General features: G+C 33.2%; 1 protein-coding gene across 8 annotated transcripts in view; it reads left to right on the forward strand.

Moving 5' to 3' along the window:
• LOC140440065 (uncharacterized) overlaps nt 1-23,520 on the forward strand; it is a 145,915-nt gene that overhangs the window by 40,093 nt on the left and 82,302 nt on the right. The window contains exon 1 of one of the 8 annotated variants that reach the window (XM_072530329.1): nt 7,040-7,184. The exons of 6 other annotated variants lie outside the window; for them this stretch is intronic. In XM_072530329.1, the coding sequence (XP_072386430.1) occupies nt 7,061-7,184 (124 nt within the window). In that variant the 5' untranslated portion in view covers nt 7,040-7,060. Of the gene's footprint in view, nt 1-7,039; nt 7,185-16,053; nt 16,457-23,520 lie in introns of those variants that run through there. One more of the 8 variants, XM_072530326.1, reaches the window with a different exon arrangement.

Genomic DNA, 23,520 nt, shown 5'->3' on the forward strand with positions numbered 1-23,520 from the left:
TAGACTTATGGAGATCAGTGTTGCCAAAACTCTCAGGAATGCGGTTTACTAGATTGTCGATATATTTTTCGAATTTCCATTTTCAATTAACATTTAACTGTAAAGTCAGAATAACAACTGAAGAACCACAAAGCCTTATTATCATTATGTAGTCTCAGAGAACGACATAAAATCGCTGACATATGCACACCGTATTATTTTAAGTTGCAATTAGTAATTAGATATATGCATTCCAAGCGGTCCGTTTATTTGCTTTTAAATCTTTAATAGCCGACAAAGTGCATGATTTACAATATTTTCTACTGAGGGCAACTAAGCAATATTTTCTACTGATTTCTATGATTCATGGTATATGATATTCTTACCGAAAAACAACTAAACTGTTGTTACTATAATTAAAATAAGATAAAATAAAATTATCTTTTGTAAATACTATTTATTTAATTAAAATCATTTTCCCTACTTTCCATCGCTTGTTTCGAATGGGCACTTTTGGTCAATTACGTTAAGAAACATTAATTTAATTCATGTCTGTGAAAACGAAAATACAAATTATACAACCCTGAATCGTGCTTGTGTTCATCGTGGCATCGCTGTGCTTCTATCGTCCGTAAGAAATACATAGCCCTATCTCCGCAATGTTATCTTCTTAACGTGAAACGCTCTATAGTAACACTAGTTTATTTTTTTGGATTAATACTACTTTATCTTTTGAATCATAAAAGACTTACGTACAGCACTATAATATATAAGATATAAAATTCAATATGACAATAGGCGTACATATTGAATTTCAAATGCCGTTTTTTTTAAGTAGTTTTAGTGGCAATTATCTTTTTCATTTAGTGTTTCGACAAACTGTCGATCGAAATTTCTTTTATGAACTGTTAATAAGGCTTACAAGACAAACTGTTGTGCTACACTTCTAGAAAGTAACTGGTCGGTTGCCTACTTTTAAATTAAGAGTATTCTACATTTTTGAGTCACATAAAAAAATTAATATCTGCATAGGCTGTAACGTGAAATAAACTTGGATGGGAAGAGAGAAGGTCCCCACGTTGGATACTATTTTGGGTGACGTAAAATTAAATTTAACCTTAGAGGATGTTTCGTCTTGAAATTTAACCTCGAGAGAACTTCTCATTTTCCTTTTAAAATTGACAGTTTTAAAATTTTCCTGGGAAAATGTTCTTTTATAAAATATAATTCCAGGGTGGTCTCTTTCGACTTTCAAGTGCACAATTTTAGAGCATAGACACTGTTCTTTGTCTGTGTTCCATTTCCTATTAATAAACGGACTTATTGATTTTTTGTCCATTTTTTTCAAAGTTGAAAAAGTCACTTGTTTTCAGCTCATAAACAATAAGCAGTTTTAAAAAACTGCTACATAGCTTAGTAGGTAGTCTTTTCTTCCTCCTCTCAATCAGTGTTACCTCTTCTGTTATAAAAGGTAAATTTTTTAACCACAATATGACAGCGGAAATTATCTCGTTGCCACCCCTTTTTTGCAATAAACTCCGTCCCACATGAAGCATGAACCTTCGGCAGTACTATCAGTACAGAGGGTAAAATTAAAAAAATTAAATGTCCATTACTGCTTTAAATAAAACGATTTTCCATTAGTCATCGTAGGTGTAAGGAGGCATTTTTGCAAATCCATCACTGCTACGGCTTATTTTAAATTTTGCTTGCATCTTTTCTGCGTCATTCAGATGATCTGCCTTTTTCTTTAAATTATCTTCAACTCCATTAGGATCTGCCTCTTTTCGCTTATTTTCAAAACTGTCATAGGTATCACACGTATAAATGTAAGGGGGCTTTAAATAAAGGTTGAACTCTAGTATTCACTGTAGAATATGAAAATGAAAATAGTATACCTTTTCTAGATACCAAAGTCATAAGAACTCATAAGAACTAATGATAACAAAATCATATTAGATTGGTATCAAAAAGATACTGCATCCGGCAGATTTATAAATTATTATTCTAATCATCCTAGAAATCAAAAATTCAGCACAATTGTAGCTATGAAAAATCGTGTAACGACAATCTGTGATCGGAGTTTCCTAGATGTCAATTTAAAGAAACTTTTTGAAATGTTTTTAAACAATGGCTACCCAAAACATATATTAAAAAAACTTATTTATAACACTAACTTTTATAATAGAGCTTTAATAAATAATCCAAAATTAGTTTCATATAAAAAAATACCTTTCATAAAAAATTTAACACACCAAATTGTCCCACTTTTCAAAACATTTCCGAACATTAAATTAATTAAATACAATCCACTTCTAAATTCAAGGTTATTCTCAAAAATAAAAGTTAAAACTCCAAATTCATTAATGAGTAATATAATTTATAGAATAAATTGCAGTCAATGTCAAAGTTGTTATATTGGTTAAAGTCAACAGTGGCTTAAACAACGTGTCACTCAACACAAAAGTGACTGTAACATACGAAAAAACTCTTGTGTCTTAGTGGAGCATCACTTGAAGACAGGACATAACTTTGACTTTAATAATGTAAAAATCTTGGAACAAGTTGATAATTATAAAAATCGGCTCTTCCTTGAAATGGTACACATTAATAAAACTCCTGAATCTATCAATTATAAGACAGACACCAATCATTTAAGTAATATCTACTGCAACATACTAAACAATATATAATATGATAGATCTTAACATTTAAACACAAACTTAGTAATTCTCTAGTAATTAAAATTAGTATAAACTTAGTAATTCTCTAGTAACTGTACCTATAATTTTATTACATTCCTAAATATCAGTATTGCAATAACTGACTACATACCATCAATTACATTTTATACATCAATTTATCGTGTTCCTGATTCTTTCTCAATTCTGTACTATTAATTCCATCTTTCCACTTTATAATATGGATAATAGTGTCATAGTAATTGTTTATTTTCACCTACTCACTAAAAGTTGTACAATGGGAATTCACTCTATAAAATATTGCGGTTACCATAACTCCTAAATAAAATCAAACAAATATGTCATTTATTTAGATATGCTAAAAAATTTAAATTTTTATTCTTATAGTTGTAAGTATTAAAATATTCACTGTGTTTACATATATTAATTAATTATTCTAATAAATTTACAGTTTTCTCCTGAAGAAGTCACAAAATCGTGACGAAATATTGAGACTGAACAAATAGAGTTTTATTTCCTTACCGATTGCTGATACTATAAATCAATATTTAAAACAGTACGGTCGAAAAATAATTTGAAATATATATATATATATATATATATATATATATATATATATATATATATATATATATATATGTGTGTGTGTGTGTGTGTGTGTGTGTGGAGGACGCATCGTAAAAAATGATATTAGTAATAATTACTAAATTTCTAAATTTTTCAAACAATTTATTGAAACTCCTACAATAACAAATTGTAAGATATGAATGATAACAATTAAAAATATTATTCATAGTATAATTTATTTATATAAATTCAATTTAGCGAGTAATTCGTTGAAATCTGTTTCTTCAATAAAAGTGTTTATGTATTTTGAATTCGTGTAAATAAAACTTACCATATATTTTGAAATAAATAACGTTCAAAGTTTATAAACATCTTAAGTATTAATTAAACAAAATATACCTATATTCACAAAACAATAACAGGTAATGACGATATAGTGGATTAAATTTATTTTATATAATAACAAAAAGCATATTCATACAAATTTTTATTTTATTGGTGTGCTTGTTTTTTTCTTTCAAATTCTAAAGATCTGTTCATATACAGTAAATGGCAAATTTATCGAATAAATATATTTTTTCTAGAATAACAAATCTTCAAACAAGTCAATTTTTATTTTTAAATTACAATTTGTGGCATATACATTCCGAGACCATATATACATTCCGAGGCCCTTACATCAAAACAGAATATAACCGTCTCTTTGTTTCCATAAGATTGAAGGTTAACAAGTTGAAACAAAATCAGTGAAGACGAGTTACCTCTAACTTGGATCACAGAGATGATAGAAAATTCTGAAACAAATTTAAAATTCTAACTAAACAAAAGTCAAGGCCTCGCTCTAATCTAGTAATTGATAATGGAATCATCTTAAATCTTCTAGACAAAGCTGAAGCTTTTAAAAATACACTCCAGGCAACATTTGCCTCACCAAATAACCCAAACTTCAAAAAATGATTCAAACATGACACCGAAAGGAGAGCGAAGGACATACTCTACTACCCCCCTCAGCACTTCGGAGACTATAATATACAACATCCAATTATGACTCTTGTGCAAGAGGACACTGTCAGGCAGATGTGCAACATTGGTAAAAATACATCTCCTGGCCCAGATGGAATACATAGGGGATGCATCAAAAAACTCCCAAAGAGGCCAGCACCATCATGATCCCTAAACCAGGAAAACGCTTAACCAGCACTGAATCCTACAGATCTATTTCACTCCTAAATAAACTAGGTTAAGTCTACGAGAGAATCCTTAAGGAGAGACTCATAGAATTCCTAGATAAAAATAACATCATCCCAAAATTCCAATTTGGATTCAGAGCTGATCACTTCCCAAAAAATGTATCTTTCGTATCCAGAGCACTCAATAAAAAAGACAAAATCGTCATAGGCACATTCCTTGTTTTCCAGAAGACCTTCAATCAGGTCTGGCATGTAGGTCTGATAGAAAAACTCAACCTTGCTAGACTGCCAAATACTTTTCTAAGAACCATTCACTCATATCTCTAAAAAACGGACTATAAGAGTTAAAATCAGCTACCAACATTCTACCCCCTTCACTTCACTTGCTGGAGTACCACAAGGCTAAATTTTAGCTCTTATTTTTACACAGTTTTAACAGTGACCTCCCACGCCCCTACAATCAAAACAAAACCATCCTCCTATGTGCTGATGACACAGCATTGCTCGCCTCAGGCACAGTAGGGGAAACTATAAGGAGCCACTCTGCATTTAGTATGTCTCAAGCCCAACTTGACAAAATTGTCAAGTGCAGCAACATATCAAATGGAGAGTCCCACTCAACTTTACCAAGACACAAGCCGTCCCCTTCGGATACACGGGTTTCAGGATCGAAGAGGATGGTAACCAGCTGGAGCTCTACGGATCTAGACTGCCTTTCCAGAGTTCAGTCAACTACTTGAGTGTTTAATTTCAGAGCAACCTCAATTGGTAGACTGAGCTTAACCTTACCTTTAACAGGGTGATAGGAAGGGCTAAAGTCCTTGGAGCTGTAGCTGGTAAATATCGGAAGGCACACAGTAGGACTCTCTTTCACACTTATAAAACGTATATCAGACCCGTTATTGAGCACAGGGCAATTCTTTTCTTCCTACTGAACAACTGCCAGTTTAACGCCGTTATGGCCACAGAAAGAAAGATCTTGAGGAAGGTCATGAGAAGGCCAACTGATTTCCCGTCAGCAATCATACACCAACTAGCAAACATTCCAACAATCGAGAGTAGATAGAGGAAAGATACAATCTTCGCACTATAACCAGCTCCAACACCAGAGCCAAAGAGGTCCTCAAAATTTTTTGCCACCGCCTAGAACCCATACTCACCAGACATCCCGCTAGAAAATTTCCCTTCCTTCCGGCCAAATTTCTGAACCTGGCTGGAAACGAACTTCTTGATGAGTATTTCAACATTCTAAAAGTGATGCCCCTAATATACCGTAGATATTAACCATCTACACACCAAAAATGCTCTATAGAAAAGAGCCGTTCCCACCATATAGCTGGTAACAAGCACAGGTACCTCCTCTGAGCTGCATGACCAACACCTACTCTACAAACACAAATACGCACCACTAAAAACACCAATGAGCACTGACTGACTACTGTTTCTAAGCACTATCACTCGTCAATTTCTCCTCTAAACACACACAAACTCGCAATCGTAGACTTACGTCTGCTCTCACCACTTCTCTCCCTGGCCAGGGAGCCCTTACCTTGAAGAGGCGCACCGCCTAAGCGAGATCTAAATAACATGTCTTTTATTTAAATATACATCATACCAGTGACATTGTCCGTCTGGGCATAAAGACGTAAACGATATTTTTTAAAGCAAAGCTTCTATACTGGCGTTATACTTCTGGCGCCACAAGATGGCGTCGTCACGGGTAGCGTCATAGAATAGCGGTTCTTGACATCGATTCACTAGTCTTGATCAATTCGTTTCTAGTCATCATATTATCTGCTCGTACTCTAAGCAGGTTTAAATTAAAAACTGTATCAAAATTAAGTAACAAAATATAGACATTAAATGAGAAGTAACAAATTTAAATAATACCTGTCACTAAAAGATTAGATTTATGTAAATACAATTAGTATTTTTAAACATATTACTTAGTTTATAAAATATCTAAATTGACTATCAAATGATATTTATATACCGCCCTGTATATTATAAGTAGTAATACCGCCCTGTACACTGTTTATACGTGCATACTAAACTATGAAAAGTTATTCCCGTGGACTGTTGTTATTTAATCGCCTGTCACTTGCACAAAATCTTAATATACACGAAGCCATGCTAAAGTTACTTTGAACTAATGTAAAAAAATCACAAATAAAAGTTTAAAATATTTATAAAATACAATGTTTCATTCATCACTACTTGAAATTAACACTTTGACAAGAAGTATTATCCAATATGGCGTAAGTCAACCCATCTACTTCACCGTATCTGATATCTCCTCTCTTACATATCTCTGGTTCAGTTCTCACTCTAATACGTGTATTAGATTTATATGAAACGAATTACGTAAAAACCAATAATTTTTAATATACAGTGGTTTTTACCGACTTATTATTCTGAGGTACACAATTTATCGTTAAGATTTATACAAAATAAGCCATACGTAATGTAGGAATAATAATAATTCCAAGTTGTGTTAGGCTGGGTGGGTCTTGGAGTGATAATTCATTTTTATCTTATCTATAAGCCGGGATCTCACTAATCGAACGAAATATTGAAAATAATTTTATAATTTTGGTTATATAGATTTTAACTGGTGATAAAATGAACCTGACGAGCGGGTTGTGTTTAGGAGGTGCTATTTTTGCAGTTATTTTGATAGGGATTCTTATAAGAATTAAGTTTAGAGAAAAAAAGGATACACAACAGGAACGTACTGCCACACAAGGTATGATTTAATAACACTAATATATAAATTACATTTATTATTTAAGAACACAAACACCGTTCAAAAAATTTTACTAATAGGATTTAGATATTCTATGGAATTTCCAATTTTTTATGATTTTTCGTTCACAGAATTTTGTCATGTTAAATACCCTTGGGCATAAACAATATAAGGTAGATAAAATATATGTACGTTATATGGAAAATATAATATAAGGTAGATAAAAAATAAAAAGGAATTACTCAAAACAATTAGCCATGTTTACATTTTTAAGGCAGAAAATTCTGTATAGTGTGTCAATTTTAAAACTTACAATGGTCTATATTTCATGAACAAAAGCTGATATCGAAAAATGCTTAAAACCGTTTCTAGGATAGTAAGGACGAACTAAAACGACATGAAAGAGAACTCAAACCCATCAACTTCCTAGGCCCCACCCACTCTGCCCCACTTATTTGTGATACATCATTGAAAAGACTATAAAAAATGCTACCCAATGGTATAATTAATAATTATACAGGGCGAAGCAATAATTGTGAAACTTTGGCTTAAATGGAAAATTTAATGAGGTTTTTGTTGAATTACAAATTTGTTAAAAATATTCATTAAGTAACTGTTCAAAGTGTTTTCCGTTGTTTTTTAAACAATAATACAGCCTATTTTCAAATTCTGCACGAACTTTGGCAAATGTTCTAGTAATATCGCAACATGCTTCCGTAATTCTTTCTCGACTTGAGGTTACCCCATAAAAAAAAGTCAGGTGGCGAGAAGTCTGGTGACCTTGGTGGCCACTCAATAGGACCTCTCCTTCCAATCCGTTTGTTCAGATAATTAGTATCCAACCAGTGCCTAAATAGAGCTGCATAGTAAGGAGGTGCTAAATCTTGTTGGAAGTATAGTATAAGTTAAAATAGGTTCCCTCGTTGCTATCGAACTCGCGACTCGCGGTTCTAAATACCGCGCCTCATCTCATTCGACCAAAAGCCTTAGGTAATAAGGTGGCTAATCAATGTCATTATTAATTATGTCAAAAACTGTCAGTTTTTTGGTTGTATTATGTGTTTGTGTTTATTGATTTATTGTACTCCAAAAATGGAAAGGTTATTACGAATCATAGAAGTTCCAGGAAGAATATTTATTTGCAAAAGACTTTGTCCAAATGTATATACAAGTTATCTCGTACGATACGAGCTCGTATCTACCGAATTAATAAAAAATAATAATTATATTAATAAATATTAAATATATTTACAAAAGGAACATTTTTATTCTCGAGAGAGAAAGAGAGAGAAAATATATCTTCTGTCTCTCTCTTACCTATATCTTACATATGTAATGGTTTTGCCTATTCACTCCCGTACAAATTTCCAATGTCGAACGCGCGTATAGAAGTATAACTTCAATAATAAGAAGACTTGAAAATGGTAATACATTGTAAACTACAACAAAACTGAATGTACCAGCTATAAAAGAGTTGACATTATAAGGTGATTATAGGAATCACTTATTTTTAGTTAGACAATTATATAAACAAATAAACAAAAATTTTGGCCGAACATTTAACAAAGAAAGGAATACCACTAGCTTTAAAAACAAACAACTTAGACAAATTTATCAAAAACAACAAAAGCCAAATAAAAAAGCAAGTATACAATCCTTAATGTGCCGACTGCCCAAAAACTTACATCGGTCAAACTGGTAGAACTTTTAACAACCATATAGCAGAACATCAAAGGGCTTTCAATAACAGAAAAACAGATTTTGCGTACACACTTCACCTTCTATTTAAAATAAAGCTCTTAATCTAATCTATCTTTATTAGAATATATGGAAATTATTAAATTAAAAATTACAGATATAATTCTGAATGACCGATTTGAGACAAACAGTTCGACACTCCTCAACTTATTCACTTAAAGACTATAAAGTGTAAACGAATACCAAAAATAGATTACTTAAGAAAGGCACTCTGCCGAAACAGCTGTAGTGATAAAACAATTACAATAAATTTTGTGATAGTTTTGAAAACACAAGTTTTCAATTTTTTATTGTTATATCAATAATTTTATTTCAGATTTTTTTAAAAACGATTTTTGTTTTAACATCTTATTTTAATTACAGTTAATATTTGCTTAATCCCGTTAAAAAGTGTCTCTTTTAAGCATGCGAATATTTTCAGAACCAAAACTGTAACAGGTTCTTGACTACTTTATTAGACGATCTGTATTTCTCAGTTTTCCGAAAGTACCTTATAAAAATCTATATACTGCTCTTCCGTTCGGTTTTGGAATTTGAGTCTCACCTTTTCTCGTCACAGATCCCTATTAAACCATAAATAATTTCCTCTATCTCTCTCTAGTATGTTATTTTACCCTCACTCTCTAGTCTTGATGTAAAGTTACAGTAGCGGCATATGAGGGGTTTCATAGACCTCCTTACAAAAAGGCATATGCATAGGAAAAAGGTTAAGAAAGATGGACACTTCACTTTGACGAATGAAACGCGTAGTCTATTATTTATTATATTTACTTACGTCTATGTGTTCAGCACTGTTGTCATCTGTCCTAATTCAACACGTCTTTTAAGATCGTTGCTCCGTCTAATTTAAATTTATTTGTATTATATCTCAAGAGCTTGTTGACGTTATTTTATTGTTTGTAATATGATTATTACAATAGTAATTAAAATGCTTTAAAATATTTTGAATTTAATCGAAGTTTATATTTTTTCTTCCAGGGTTTAAGCACGTATTGCTTTTTTTGACATAAAAACTTCGCTACATATTTAATGGCGCATCCTACACTTGTTCTTTCTTTTGATTTGTAATTAAGTATTTGCTTAGTTATTTGATTATCCTAAATCTTGTTTTTATGTTGCATCCATTTGCTCCTCCATGGGCGAAGTTTGATAGCAAAACAGATAGCTTAAACCGTAAAATAAAGAAAAGAATGAAGATTATTAAAGGCAAATAATCTATAATGACATTGTATTACATTTTTCTACATTAAAATGTTGAGGTAAACGTCACGAAAGTATCACCACGAAATAGCGGTTGGAAAAGTCAATTTAAGCTACTAGGAGAGTCCGTTATAATATTATGTAAATTTTTTAAATTTTATCAAATATAATTAATACTATATACATAATCTTCATAAAATCTATAAAACATAATTATTAAATAATAAAATTACTTTATTAAAATTTTAAAAATAAAATTTAAATTTTAAAAATACAAAAAACATAGTGTGAAGGCTTTCACTAGTTTACAGTACCGCCTACTGTTACCCTTTTTTATGTCTTCTTCTTTGTCAACTATTTTCCATCCACTCCTGAATGTAGGTCTCTCCCAATTGCTTCCATCTTTCTCTATCTTGCGCCAATCTAATCCACTGTTTGCCTGCCACTGTTCTTATCCTACCCATCTTTTTTGAGGTCTTCCCGTGCTTCTTGTTGTCGTCCTTGGTCTCCATTCTAGAATTCTCCGTGTCCACCTGTTGTCATTATATCGGGCTACGTGACCTGCCCAGCGCCATTTCATTTTTGCAATTTCTTCCACAATATCCCTAATCTTCGTTCTACGTCTTATCTTGGTGTTTCTAATCTTGTCTCTTAGTGATATTCCAAGCATGATTCGTTCCATTGCTCTTTGCGTTGTTTCTAATTTTTTAGCAGATTTTTTGGTAAGGGCTACTGTCTCCAAGCCATAAGTACAAACTGGTAGTATGCATGTGTTATACACCTTTTTCTTTAAGTTTACAGGAATGGAGGTGTTTTTCAAGATATATGCTAATTTGCCGAAAGCGCCCCATGAAAGTTGTGTTCTTCTTTTAATTTCAGCATCTTGACTTGGTTTTCCCAGTTTGATAACATGACCTAGATATACATAATGTTCAACATTTTCTATGGTATGATTTTGTATTGTTATATTTGTCTGGTCTCGGCTCAGTATTTTTGTTTTGCTGTAGTTCATTTTTAAGCCTACCGCTCCTGAAACTGCATTTAATTGTTGTAACATATCATTTAGTTCTGGGATATTATCGGCTATTAAAACTATGTCATCTGCGAATCGCAAGTGGTTTAAGTATGATCCGTCGACGTTGATACCCTTGTTCCGTTCCATTGTTCCGATTGTTCCATTCTAGTTTCTTAAAAATGTATTCAAGAGCAAGGGTAAATAGTTTGGGAGAGATGGTGTCTCCTTGTCTTACTCCCCGTTGTAGTCTTATGGGATTAGTTTTTGTGCTTTCGTCCAGCTTTATCTGCATGTTGGCATTTTCATATATGTTTTTAATTATGTTAGTGTATCTTGAATCTATACGTGCATTTTCTAGAGATTCAAGCACTGCCCATAATTCGATGGAATCGAATGCTTTATGGAAATCGACGAACGCCATATGAATTGGAACATTATACTCGGTGCATTTTTCTATCAGTGTTCTTACGGTGTGCAAGTGGTCTATGGTACTAAAATGTTTTCTGAATCCAGCCTGCTCGATAGGTTGATAGAAATCGAGCTTATGTGTTAGGCGGTTGGTTATGATTTTAGTTAGTAATTTATACAGATGTGAGAGCAAGGATATTGGTCATTAATTCTCGATGTTTGCTTTTTCTCCTTTCTTGAATAGTAAAATGACTTCGGAGTTGTACCATTCTTGAGGAATCTTTCCTTCATCAATTATTTTATTAAATAAAATATTTAATACCTGTTCTATTTTTCTTCCACCGATTTTTAACATTTCGACTGTAATTTTATCCTCTCCCGGACATTTATTCGTTTTTAGTTGATTCTTTTTTATGTATAATTTACAAAATAACCTATTTTGGACAGCTGTTTCAATAATTTTCTGAGTAAAGTAATATAGAAGTTTGTAGTCTCGCTTCTCATTTAGGTGGTTTATTTATCAATTCAGTTTGTTCTTTTGCCACGTATGTTTTTAAAAAGTAGTTAAAAGTGATATATTTAATAACAAGTTATCGAATTTTAGGCAGTAATATTTATTTATGGAGCTCTATCCGATTTTCGCTAGTCAAAATAACTGAATTATTCTTATATTGTTTGACATTCTATATACTAATAATTACACAAGAAAATGTAGATAAGATATTGAATTAACCCTAAACTTATATTGTGCATAATAAATCATAACAAATACTGGCACTTCAATGCATTGCATTGAACTTGCTTGTTTATGTAAAAATGCAATCTTTATTGTTTCTTACATTTTTATCTATGGCATGAATACGACACTGCAAAAAGTCTGTTTAAATTCTTGTGTGGTTTCCAACCTTCCGTTGAAGAATAAACTGTGGCCTTAAATTTTCACTAATATGCGAATACTGAATTATACATTATCTATCTAAGGGCTACCCGACTCAACATCTACCGCGCATAATAAAATTTAAATTATTGCTTTGTTAACTGAACTACTGAGTACAAGAACAAAAAAAAAACTGAACTACTGTAACTCTTGATTGATTTTATAACGTTTCAGTGACGTTATTAATAACAGTAGAATACATGTGTCATTTTGTATTTTTCTTAGCATTTCAGACATAGACCAGAACACACTTCCAATTTGCTCCCGCTATTCTTTTTATGTCCAAATCATTTGTGGTGTTCCTCTTGGTCGACTACTTTATAAGGTCTCCAATATTGTATTGTGGTATTCCAACGTTGTTATTTTTGTCAACCAGTGTAACCTGCCAAACTCCATATGAGTTTGCCAATTTTTGTTGTGATATACTCGACTTAAGGTTTTGATCTTACTTAGTCGTTCCTTATTTTATCTGACAGTCATATACCTGATATTGTTCTTTCCATTACCGTTTCTATTGTGGCTAGTTTATTTATATTTGTCTTGTTTAGTCATGATAAAAAGAATGCACTGGTTGAACACTTTGCTGTTGTAAGTAACAGTAAAATAAAATTTTTAAATTTTTCAACATATTCATCTAACACGTTGTTGGCCAGTGTCACATTGCGACACATACTATAAGTTACATTGACTGTTTTGTTCATACATGCGTTTAAGAACTTCCATTTTAATTAATTGCCATCTAGCACCCATTCAGACATCGTCTGAGGGTCAGCAGTAACCCCTAGTGGGAGTCTTACGTTGCCATGTAGGTTATCTGAGAAATACTCAAACATCACAACATATTTTTAAATAAAATGTGCACTGAATAAGTATTTAACCACATTGCTTTTTCTACTTTAGCCAGAATTTTACCTTTACGTTTGCTATAAATTAAGTGAAATACTTATTCTAGGTAATTATACACTGATGATGGGCTTTTTAGTCCGAAAAAGTTTTGTGATGTAAGCGGAAAAGGATTTTAAATTATATACCTTTTATAAAGTATTTTAAATAAACGTTTGTAATTGATGGTGCACAGTCAACTACAGGAATTTTATTTTCTTTGTGGATCCTAATAATTTTATTCTCTGATTCTGAATTCAACTTCCAGGTGTAGAGTAATCTCGGTGGTAATTTGAAGTGAATATTTTATTTAATGAAATCGTGCTCCTGGCAGAACTGAACAAGTCAATCTACACGTTCACTTCTGTTTTCGAAGCCATAATCCCCCATAATATTCAAACAGCGTACTTTGCCGACTTTGACGTTAAAATCTCCTAGGACTATGGTATTGTCTGCTGCTTTAGCAAGATTTACAGCAACAGTCTTCTTATTCTTCAAGTGCCATCTCCGCGGCGGAGGTCGGCAATCATCATAGCTATTCGAACTTTTGAGACGGTTGCTCTGAAAAGTTCATTTGATGTACATCCGTACCACTCTCTCAGGTTGCGCAACCATGACACTCTACGCCTTCCTATGCTTCTCTGTCCTTTAATCTTTCCCTGCATAATCAGTTGGAGCAAGGTGTATTTCTCTCCACGTGTAATATGTCCGAGGTATTCCAATTTTCTTGTTTTATTTATATTTAAAACTTCTATTTCCTTATTCATCCTTCTCAGAACCTCTTTGTTTGTGATGTGTTCTGTCCACGAATTTTTCTGAACTCTTCTATACACTCACAGCTCAAATGATTCCAGTTTTTTCATTGATGTCGCATTCAAGGTCCAAGATTCCATTCCATAGCACCTCGCCAACCTAACTCTTAGTTCCAATTTTAAATCCCTTGTACATAGCACTCTTCTCATTTTGTTAAAATTTGCTCTAGCCTTTTCTATTCTGATTTTGATCTCCTGAGTGTAATCATTTGTATAATCATTGTTCCCAGATATGCATATTTGTCCACTTGTTCGACGATGGTTCCGTTTATTAGAAGATTCTCGTTCTTTCTTTGAGTTTTCGATATTCTCATAGATTTCGTCTTCTTGAAATTCATTGTTAGACCATACTCTTTTCCACACTCCGCTATTCTGGTCACCAGTCTCTGAAGATCTTTAATATTTTCGGCTAAGATCACAGTGTCGTCCGCATATCTAAGGTTGTTAATGGGAACTCCGTTTACCCTTATTCCAGCTATTTCACCCTCAAGAGCGTTTTTCAGGATCTCTTCAGAGTAGGCATTAAAAAGAATTGGCGACAAAACGCATCCCTGTCTCACTCCACATCTTATTTCAATTTCTTCTGACAGCTGCTCGTTAACACGTACTTTTGCTCGCTGTTTGTAGTATAAATTTGATATGATCCTTACATACTTATATATCTTGATTGACGTCCAGGCATCTTTGTATCAGTATATTAAGTGAAAAAAGAGCTTCACGCGTTCCTAGGCCTTTGCAAAGACAAAATTGTGTATCATTAACGTCTATGTCCAGTTTGTGATATATTGTGATATACATATTGTGGTATACAGCGACAGTAAGATTTTTGTAAAATGCTTCTAAAGTGTCTTTACTACTGGATGATGTTGGGGCATCGACCTGAATTACATTGGTAACGAATGGCTATGAATTAAATTTCATTAGGATTACTTTGTTATATATGGGAATATAATTTACTACTGACTGAGTATTTTACGACTACGACTGCAACTTCAATATATTGGATTAGCATCGTTATTTCTGTCATATTACACTTGATGTCCATCAACATCACATACTCCCGACCCCGGCCACAGCATTTTACTTATTCCGAACAGGGTGATTTGCATTCTTCTTATTTCTTTTATAGTGTTATGTATTTTATCTACCTCAAATATGGTTCTGATGTTCCATGTGGCTATTTGTCAAGTATTGTGCATATTAAAGACCTGAGAGACCCTACAGTCTTGATATTGTTCTCTCCTGCCAGATATTGGGTTCCCAGATTCATAATCATTACTGTTTTGACTTAATTTATTTATAACCATGTTAGTTAAAACTAGAAATACCAAGAGGACTATAATGCAATAGTTCTATTTTGATTTCTGTATCCTTATGACGTTGACTAATTTATAGTTCCTCCACGTTTGGAACCAATGTCTTAATTCTAGGACAAAATAGTGCTCTACCACTTACCAACTCATCCTCCTGAAGCCGTTGGGCCGTAAGTGGGGGATTGCTTATAGTTGAAGACAAGAGAGACCCTATTTTGTATACGTGTTCTCTTTTAAAAAAGTTGTGAATTTTGCAATAACGGCATATCACATCATATCATGTAATAAATCATATTTAATTTTTTTCATTTTCTAGTTTTTCTTATATTGAATGTGTAGCCCTGGTATAATTCCGTTAACATAACAAACACAACTAGATATCACACTCACAGTAAATAAACCCTGGCCTATAAATAATAATTCCAGTTATTATTCACTTAAGGTAGATAATTTAGTCATCGGCGATGGCATCCTATTACTTATTATCTTCAGTCGCGTCTTGTTTTTGTGTTAATGTACAATTTGTCAGTGGGTTTATGAAGTTTATGAAGAGTGTTATTTATTTTAACAATGTCAATAGTGTAAAATGGTGTACAGTGATATCTTTTACTGTAGTAGTAATAAATACGACAATTATTAAACAATTATTTTCTCACATTAGTAAAGCGGTAAAATTTAAAATGGAAATCCACGGTACCTAGTACTAATTTATATTCAATTTTAAAATATTTTAGTGCAGATTTGATTTGTGTGTACGCGATCATAGTTTGTTATGCCTTTTTCGCAGGAAAATTTCGTGTTCATTTTGGCACTTTTTATTTTATTGTTAATATTTTATTCGATTATTCAAAGAAGAATGAAAGTTAAAGAAGATTGCTACCCTCATACTTTAACAACATTAACATCCTTAGATGTATATTATAATGGATATGCGTTAGATATGATAGGTAAGTTTTATATCTTTTTAATCTCAAGCATATAAAGTTCCAACTAAATTTTTACATAAAACAAATGTTGTTTCAAACATAATTTAGACCAACAATAACATATCATATGCCCCATTTTGTTTCCCATACGCGTGCTGGAATTTACTACTAACGCCCATTTTAATGCGCAGCTACCAGTTAGTTGTCATGACAACAGTATTATAATCTAAAGTTTATTTAATTTTTTTTTATTTAAACACAAAACCACATCAATCGCGCAGGGTTATTAGTGGATATAACAAATACATGAAATATTACATCAAATAAAATTGAATAACTTGATGTCTTTTAAATAGCTTAACACTGTCGAAATTTTTTTGGTGAGAACTGTCTTGAGATCTTCATCTGTGAATCCGTTGGATCTTCTTTTTTCCTTGAATTGAGGACAATCAAGCAGGATGTGTTTCACAGTCAGTGGGTTAGAGCAGTGGTTCCCAACCTTTTTCCCATGATCGCCCCCTTAGACAGGTTTCACTAGTTATGAATACTACAATCGCCCCCCCCCCCCATCCAATTAAATTGAAACAAATAATGAATCTACACAAAAGGTAAGTATCCATATTTATTTATTTTTATTTTTTTTATTTATTTATTATTTTTATTTATTTTTCTCATTTACCCATTTCTCGTTTTCCGGATGCTAAACGCCCCCCTTATCGCCCCCTTCGCTCTATCGCCCCCCTGAATATCCCAAATCGCCCCCCGGGGGGCGATCGCCCCCAGGTTGGGAATCACTGGGTTAGAGCATAAAGGTAGCTACTCCGCCACTGGTCTGTTGTGCTACTCTGTTTTTTGGAAAACATTGATAATTTCGAAGATTTATATTAACTTGTTTAAAATGAGTTTCTTGAAGACATAAGATCTTTAGGCATAATTCATTTATTAATAGTTTTAACTGTTCCAAATGGGTATAAAACCCATTAAGATTCCACTGTAAAATAAATTAATTGTATTAGAATTCTGTCTGAGATAATTGTTCATCTGTTTCTTCTGTGGAAGAGATATTATTGGGCTTTAGTTTATTTTTTAATCTAGTTATATTATTTTTTAATCTTGAATTGTGGGTATAAGCGTGAACAAAATTAAGGAACTCAATTAGCTCGGTAGTTTCATTCGAGTAATCTTTTGAAATTATTTCAGGGTGTTTGGCATATATTGTATTTTCTAGAATGTCACATATTTCATTATAATTTAGGATAAACGGTGGTGATCTGTTTTCTATTTTGTCTTTAATTGACTCTAGTGAAAGTAAAAGTTCTTCGCGGGAATTTCTGGTTGACTTTTTTGACTATTTTTTTTGGTTTGCTTACTACAGGATAAGTAAATATCTGTGAATCGGTCTATGGGGTATTTTCGTTAGTGTCTGGAGAAGATGAGATGAACCTTTTTAGTTGATTAGGGACGTTTGTATTAATTGGATTTGGTGTTATTTCTACTGGAGTACGATTTCTGATGTTATTTCAGGTTAATAATGTTGGAGTTTTTAAGGAATATGTTTCACTTTTATTACTTATGGATCCTGTCAGGTTACATAATTTGTTCTGTATTATTATTAGAGGATTTTATTGTAATTAATGTATTTTGAAAAGTTTCTGGGCGTGCACTAGCAGTGGATAAATTAGCTTTGTCAGAACTTTGTAGTTCTGTTTGGTAGGGATGGGAAAAACCTACCGGTTTTAACCGAAAACCGGTTTTTTTACTCCGCAATAACCGGTTTTATCGGTTGTTTTTTTGTCCCGGTTATAACCGGTTTTTTATTTTTAAAGTAAAAACCGGTTATTAGGTTTTTAGGGGTGATTAGGATTAGGTTCGGTATTATTTTGGATCTCAATCATAATTATTATTCTCAAGTAATTATTCCAAACAAAACTATAATTCACATTTTATTTTATTTTATAAATACACAAGCAAACTTGTAACCTATTGGATTAAAAAAACCGAAAACCGGTTTTTGCAAAAACCGGTTTTTTTGGCCGGTTATAACCGCCAGGTTAAACCGTAAGCAAAAAAAACCGGTATAACCGAAAACCGGTGTTTTGTCAAAAACCGCCATCCCTACTGTTTGGTTATTAGATATATTTACTGTAGGTAATATGTTTTGAGAAGTTTCTGAGTGTACATTAGAAGTAGTGGGGTTTGCTTGGTTAGAGCATTCAGCTTCCTGATGACCAATAGTCTTTCATTTTGCACAGTTAAATCCTTCTATAGAAAGGTATAAACTATAATTGGTATTATCATAAGAGATAATGAAAGAATCAGGAATAGATATACTGTCTAAAGGTGTAATAAATATTTGCCTTCTAAAACTCAAGACATGATTGTATTCGCTTTCAGGCATACCTACTCTTAGAAAAGTCATTTTTGAGACGGAGTTTATACCCATCTGATGTAGTTCTTGTTCAATTAACGAGTTTGGAACAGTAGAACAAGCATTTGATATGACTAATCTTTGAGCTGGAGAGATAAGTCTTTTTATTTCTACTTGAGTTTCTTTTAAATCAACATATTTGTGGGAATGTAGTAGTGAATCGACTGTATTTTTAGATGATAGATATAGACATATTTCATTGTTGGCAATTCTAGAAGCGAAGGATACATTACGTGGACCAACTAGTGAACCAACGGCGATAATATAGTCATGAACTTCAGTTCCTTCAATACTGGAAAGTATTATAGCTTGTTCTTTTGTTGGATCTTTAAATGTGCTGACAACACTGGAGTATGAGACTTGAGATGAAGTGTGAGTAGTATTCATAGTTTTATTCGAAGTCATGGTTGATTAATTATAAGTCCGGCGCTATCACCGCTTCGAAAACCGATGTGGATTTTGACCCAAAACTGGATTTGTTTCTATTTCTTCGGAACGTTATAAGTTATATTAATATTAATATAAATACTATGAAGTGATTTTTGGTACTCACGTTACGTTTACTCGGTTGACTTGAAGGTAGCACTAGAAAGATTTTCTCCAATAAGTTTACTACCTTTTTACTGCCGAAGTTCACACACTACTTAGTTTTTAACCAGTTTTACTAAATGAAACTGTGAAAAATACTTCAATATTAATTAATATTGAGTATTGTTGAAAGTGTTCTAACTATAATATCAAGTTTATTTCATGAATTGGCGACTATTTTGGATTAGGGATGAAAGCTTTAAATTAAACAGTCCACTGTGCTAAGAAAGTTAATGGCAAATTCTCCCAATATTGCAAGCACTGTCGAAGACAAGCAAAAATAAGGTTTTAACTGATGATGTATTTTACATTTATTTAGAGAAATATACAATTAATAATGAAAAATGGAAGAAAATTACAAATTCTATTGTTTTTAAATTGGTTTGTTCTACCTTACACTGTAATCAAGACTTAGATCCATAGTCATGATCACTGTCGTTGGTATCTTCATTTGGATTATAAAATTGCATTTGTTAATTGCTTAGATGCAATTTTCATGCATCCAACATTCTTTTAATAACTTTTCACATTTCCACACATTTTTTTTCCAAATTCCAGGAGTAGCATTATTTAACTCTTTTGGCCATGTTTTCAAAATTCAAAAAAAACTAACAAAAAATAAAAAAAATCGGCTTAAACCAACAAAAAAAAATTAACAAAACACTAACAAAACCGCCAAAAGCCAACAAAAAAATAAACAAAAACAAAAAACCCGGACATGTAGGGCCCAAACTCTTGAGCACCAAGTCTCCGAAGCTCCAAGGAAGCAATTTTAGTTTCGCAGACAAGTCAGTAGAGGATTACAGTTATAAAGCACGGTACGCTTTCCTGAATTTGAATCGGATAGTTGTGCCCTTATCGCGCATTAGAGTGCTATAGGAGGGAAAGTTATAGTCTCGAGCATTGGAGCGAGTTGAAGTGACTTCCATTTTACTCGAGTTAATATACCTCGCTCAAATTAATTGCTACACCTGAACGTAAATGTAAGGTGTAAACGAGTCTCACAGACTGAGTTTAATTAAATTGCTGGCTTTTTCTTCTTCCTACTTTATAACTGTTTTACTTCGGTTTTTAGCCTCAATTGACGTTGTCTGACCATCTTTTCCCCGGTCGTCCCAATGATCTTCTTCCATTTGGCGATTTGTCTCTTGCTATTCGTACTATTCTATTTTCTGTCATTTTTTCGATGTGTTGATTCCATTCCACTTTTCTTCTTTTGGTCCACGCATTTATTTCCTCTATATCACATCTCGCTCGTATTTCCTCACTTCTTACCCTGTCTCTTAGAGTTTGGTTTAATTAAATTGCTGGCTTGTTTTCAAAATTGCTGCGTCACTGTAACGGTTATGTCCAATATAGTTACCGTAGTAAGTTTTGCCTGTTTCCCGAATTTGTTCAATGAGATGGAATTCGCAATGGTAAGGAGGCAGTCTTAACAAGTTATGTCCAAAACCATGTATAATTTCGTCTACTATAAATATTTTTGTTTTTCATTCTTTTAGGCTACTTGCTGTAATTCCACTTAAAATAAGTCTGAGAAAACGAAATATTTTTAATAGTTAACCATTCTCTTATTTTATGTACTGTCCAGCAATTTTCTGGTTGCTTATTTAAAATTTCCGAATGGTGTAAAGATTATCCAAAACTATATCAGATGGTTCATGTCAACTTGCAACAATTCGTCAAAGATCCTATTAATACCGATTCATACACGTAACGCTTAACGAATATTACGCTTAACACTTAATAAATCGTATTAGTTTATGGCCATCAAAGTAGATTTCACTTTTGTAGCTATCCACTTTAAGTGGGAAATAAGCAGAGTCATTCGCTAATCCCGGTCTGTGTGTGAGTTTGTGTCTTTCCAGATCTTTTATGATGAAATAACGTTATAAGATCTTTTTGACGCCGATTCATACACGAAACGTGATTCATATACGAAATTGGCTTTTGCGCGTCTGTTAAAAAAACCAAGTCAACGTACGAAAACCCTTCTAGAGCATTATTTTATTTATTTATCGTATGGCATACAATAAGGACACATATTTAAAAAGCAATATAAAACATTACATGGAGTATTACAAACGAACATTTAATGCATTAATATAGTCTAAAACATTTTCGGTCGCATTCAGGAACTCGTCAAAAACTCCAGGGAACCGCCTTCGGGGGCATTCTTCAACAATATGACGGACGGTCTGTCGTTGCGCACCACAGTCACACTCCGGAGTAAGGGCTTTTTCCCATTTATGTCAGCTGTCAGCACATCTACCGCTTCTTGTTCTTATTCTGTTTAGCGTTGTCCATGTACTTCGGGTCAGTTCAAAGCCTGGCGGTTTCTGTTCGATACAGGCCATTTGCTGTGCTTCCTGTGGTGAGTCGCGCTCCCATTGTCTTCTCCAAGCGTTGGTGAGGTCAAAATGTTCCTGATGTAAGGAGGTGGCCCTTAACATGACAGGATATCTGGAGCGCAGTCTGTTCATTTCGATATCACGCCTATCATGGTGGATGGGTAGTTGATGGTTAGACTGGATTTTTCGATATTCTCTGAGAAGGGAGTGACTTCTTCGTAGTTTCGGCGGTGGAATGTGACTTAGGATGGGAAGCCAATAGTTGGGTGTTGGTCTAATTGTACCTAAAATCATTCGCATTGTATGGTTTAATTGGGTGTCAATAATCTTCGTGTGTTTGCTATTGAGCCATACTGGGGAAGCATATTCAGCTGTCGAGTATACAAGTCCGATAGCAGATGATCTGAGTACGGAGGCTGAGGACCCCCATGTGGTACTACATAGCTTTTGGATTATATTATTTCGCGTTTTCAGTTTTGCTGCCGTTCTTTGTAGGTGTTCTTTAAAACTTAAAGTTCTGTCAAGAGTCACTCCAAGATATTTTGGTGTTGAGTTATGAGTTAATAATTTCCTAGCATATTTGCCACAGTGGAGTAAAAATTCTGGATGAATTTTATCGAAGCCGGGTGCCTTTCCAGACTTAACTTCTGATATTGCTGAGTTAATTTCTTCTAGAGTAAACGCTTCAGAGTATTGAGATGTAAGCGGGCATTCAGACTTCAGTATTTTTAGTTCTTGCTTTACTTTGGTGGTGTGGTCACGATCTCTAGGTGCTCTTGAGGTAGCTACAATGTGGGAGGCCACTCTATTGGGAACTATTGGTACTTTTTCTCTAGTTGTGTGTCTGCTACTACCAAGTTTTCTAAGTAAGGACCATACTTTTCTGCTTGATTTACTACTTCTAGAGCAGAAGTGACAGATGAAAGAGAATAATAGTATAAGCAAAAAAGAGCTAAACGAAATAAATAAGACGATCGCAAAAGCCATAAGAAAAGACATAAGAAACTAAAAAGTAAAAAAAAAAACAAGCAATAGAGCAAAACAAGGACATAAAAATTTTGAGAAGGAGCGTACAAAAGGGGAAAATAGAACTTAACAAACCAAAAAACAGAGCTGAAGAAGAAACTACAGCTGATACAAATTTTAATGAGCGCGCGTAACTGACATTCAAAATCTCCGATCGCTTCAATCGTTATTTCTGAGAGAACGGTTCATTCTACGCAAAAAATAGTAATAAAGGTTTTTGTTCAAAATGATCTTAGCTACATTTGTTGATTGAAATATTTTTTTCTTTGGCGTACAGATTTTTGGTAAATCGATTTTTTTGCGTTTTCCCCCCTTTCCGTGGGAGGTTTTAAGGGAAAGCTTGCGGGATAATGTGGTAAACTTTTTTGCATTTTTTTTAGCGTCCTAAAATTGACGTTTTCGGCAAAATTTAGCTTGTTGGTATGATTTTTAGGGGTTCAGTCGCATTTTCGTCTCCACTGGAGTAATAACAGTAATTTTGAAAAACGATTTTTGGGTTATAGAAATGATTTTTGTTCACTTTTTTTTTAACTTTTTACTTAAGTATTTAAATTAAAAATCTGCTCTTTTAATACGGTATCTCTAGAATTATGATATCTTTATTATCTTAGGTCTGATGTTTATCAGATTAAATTACTTTTTAATTAATTAATGGATCGAGCTTAAATCTTAAGGATTTGTTAGGCAGTTTT

The sequence above is a fragment of the Diabrotica undecimpunctata genome, chromosome 4 (genome assembly GCF_040954645.1).
Source record: "Diabrotica undecimpunctata isolate CICGRU chromosome 4, icDiaUnde3, whole genome shotgun sequence".
NCBI classification, from domain to species: Eukaryota; Metazoa; Arthropoda; class Insecta; order Coleoptera; family Chrysomelidae; genus Diabrotica; species Diabrotica undecimpunctata.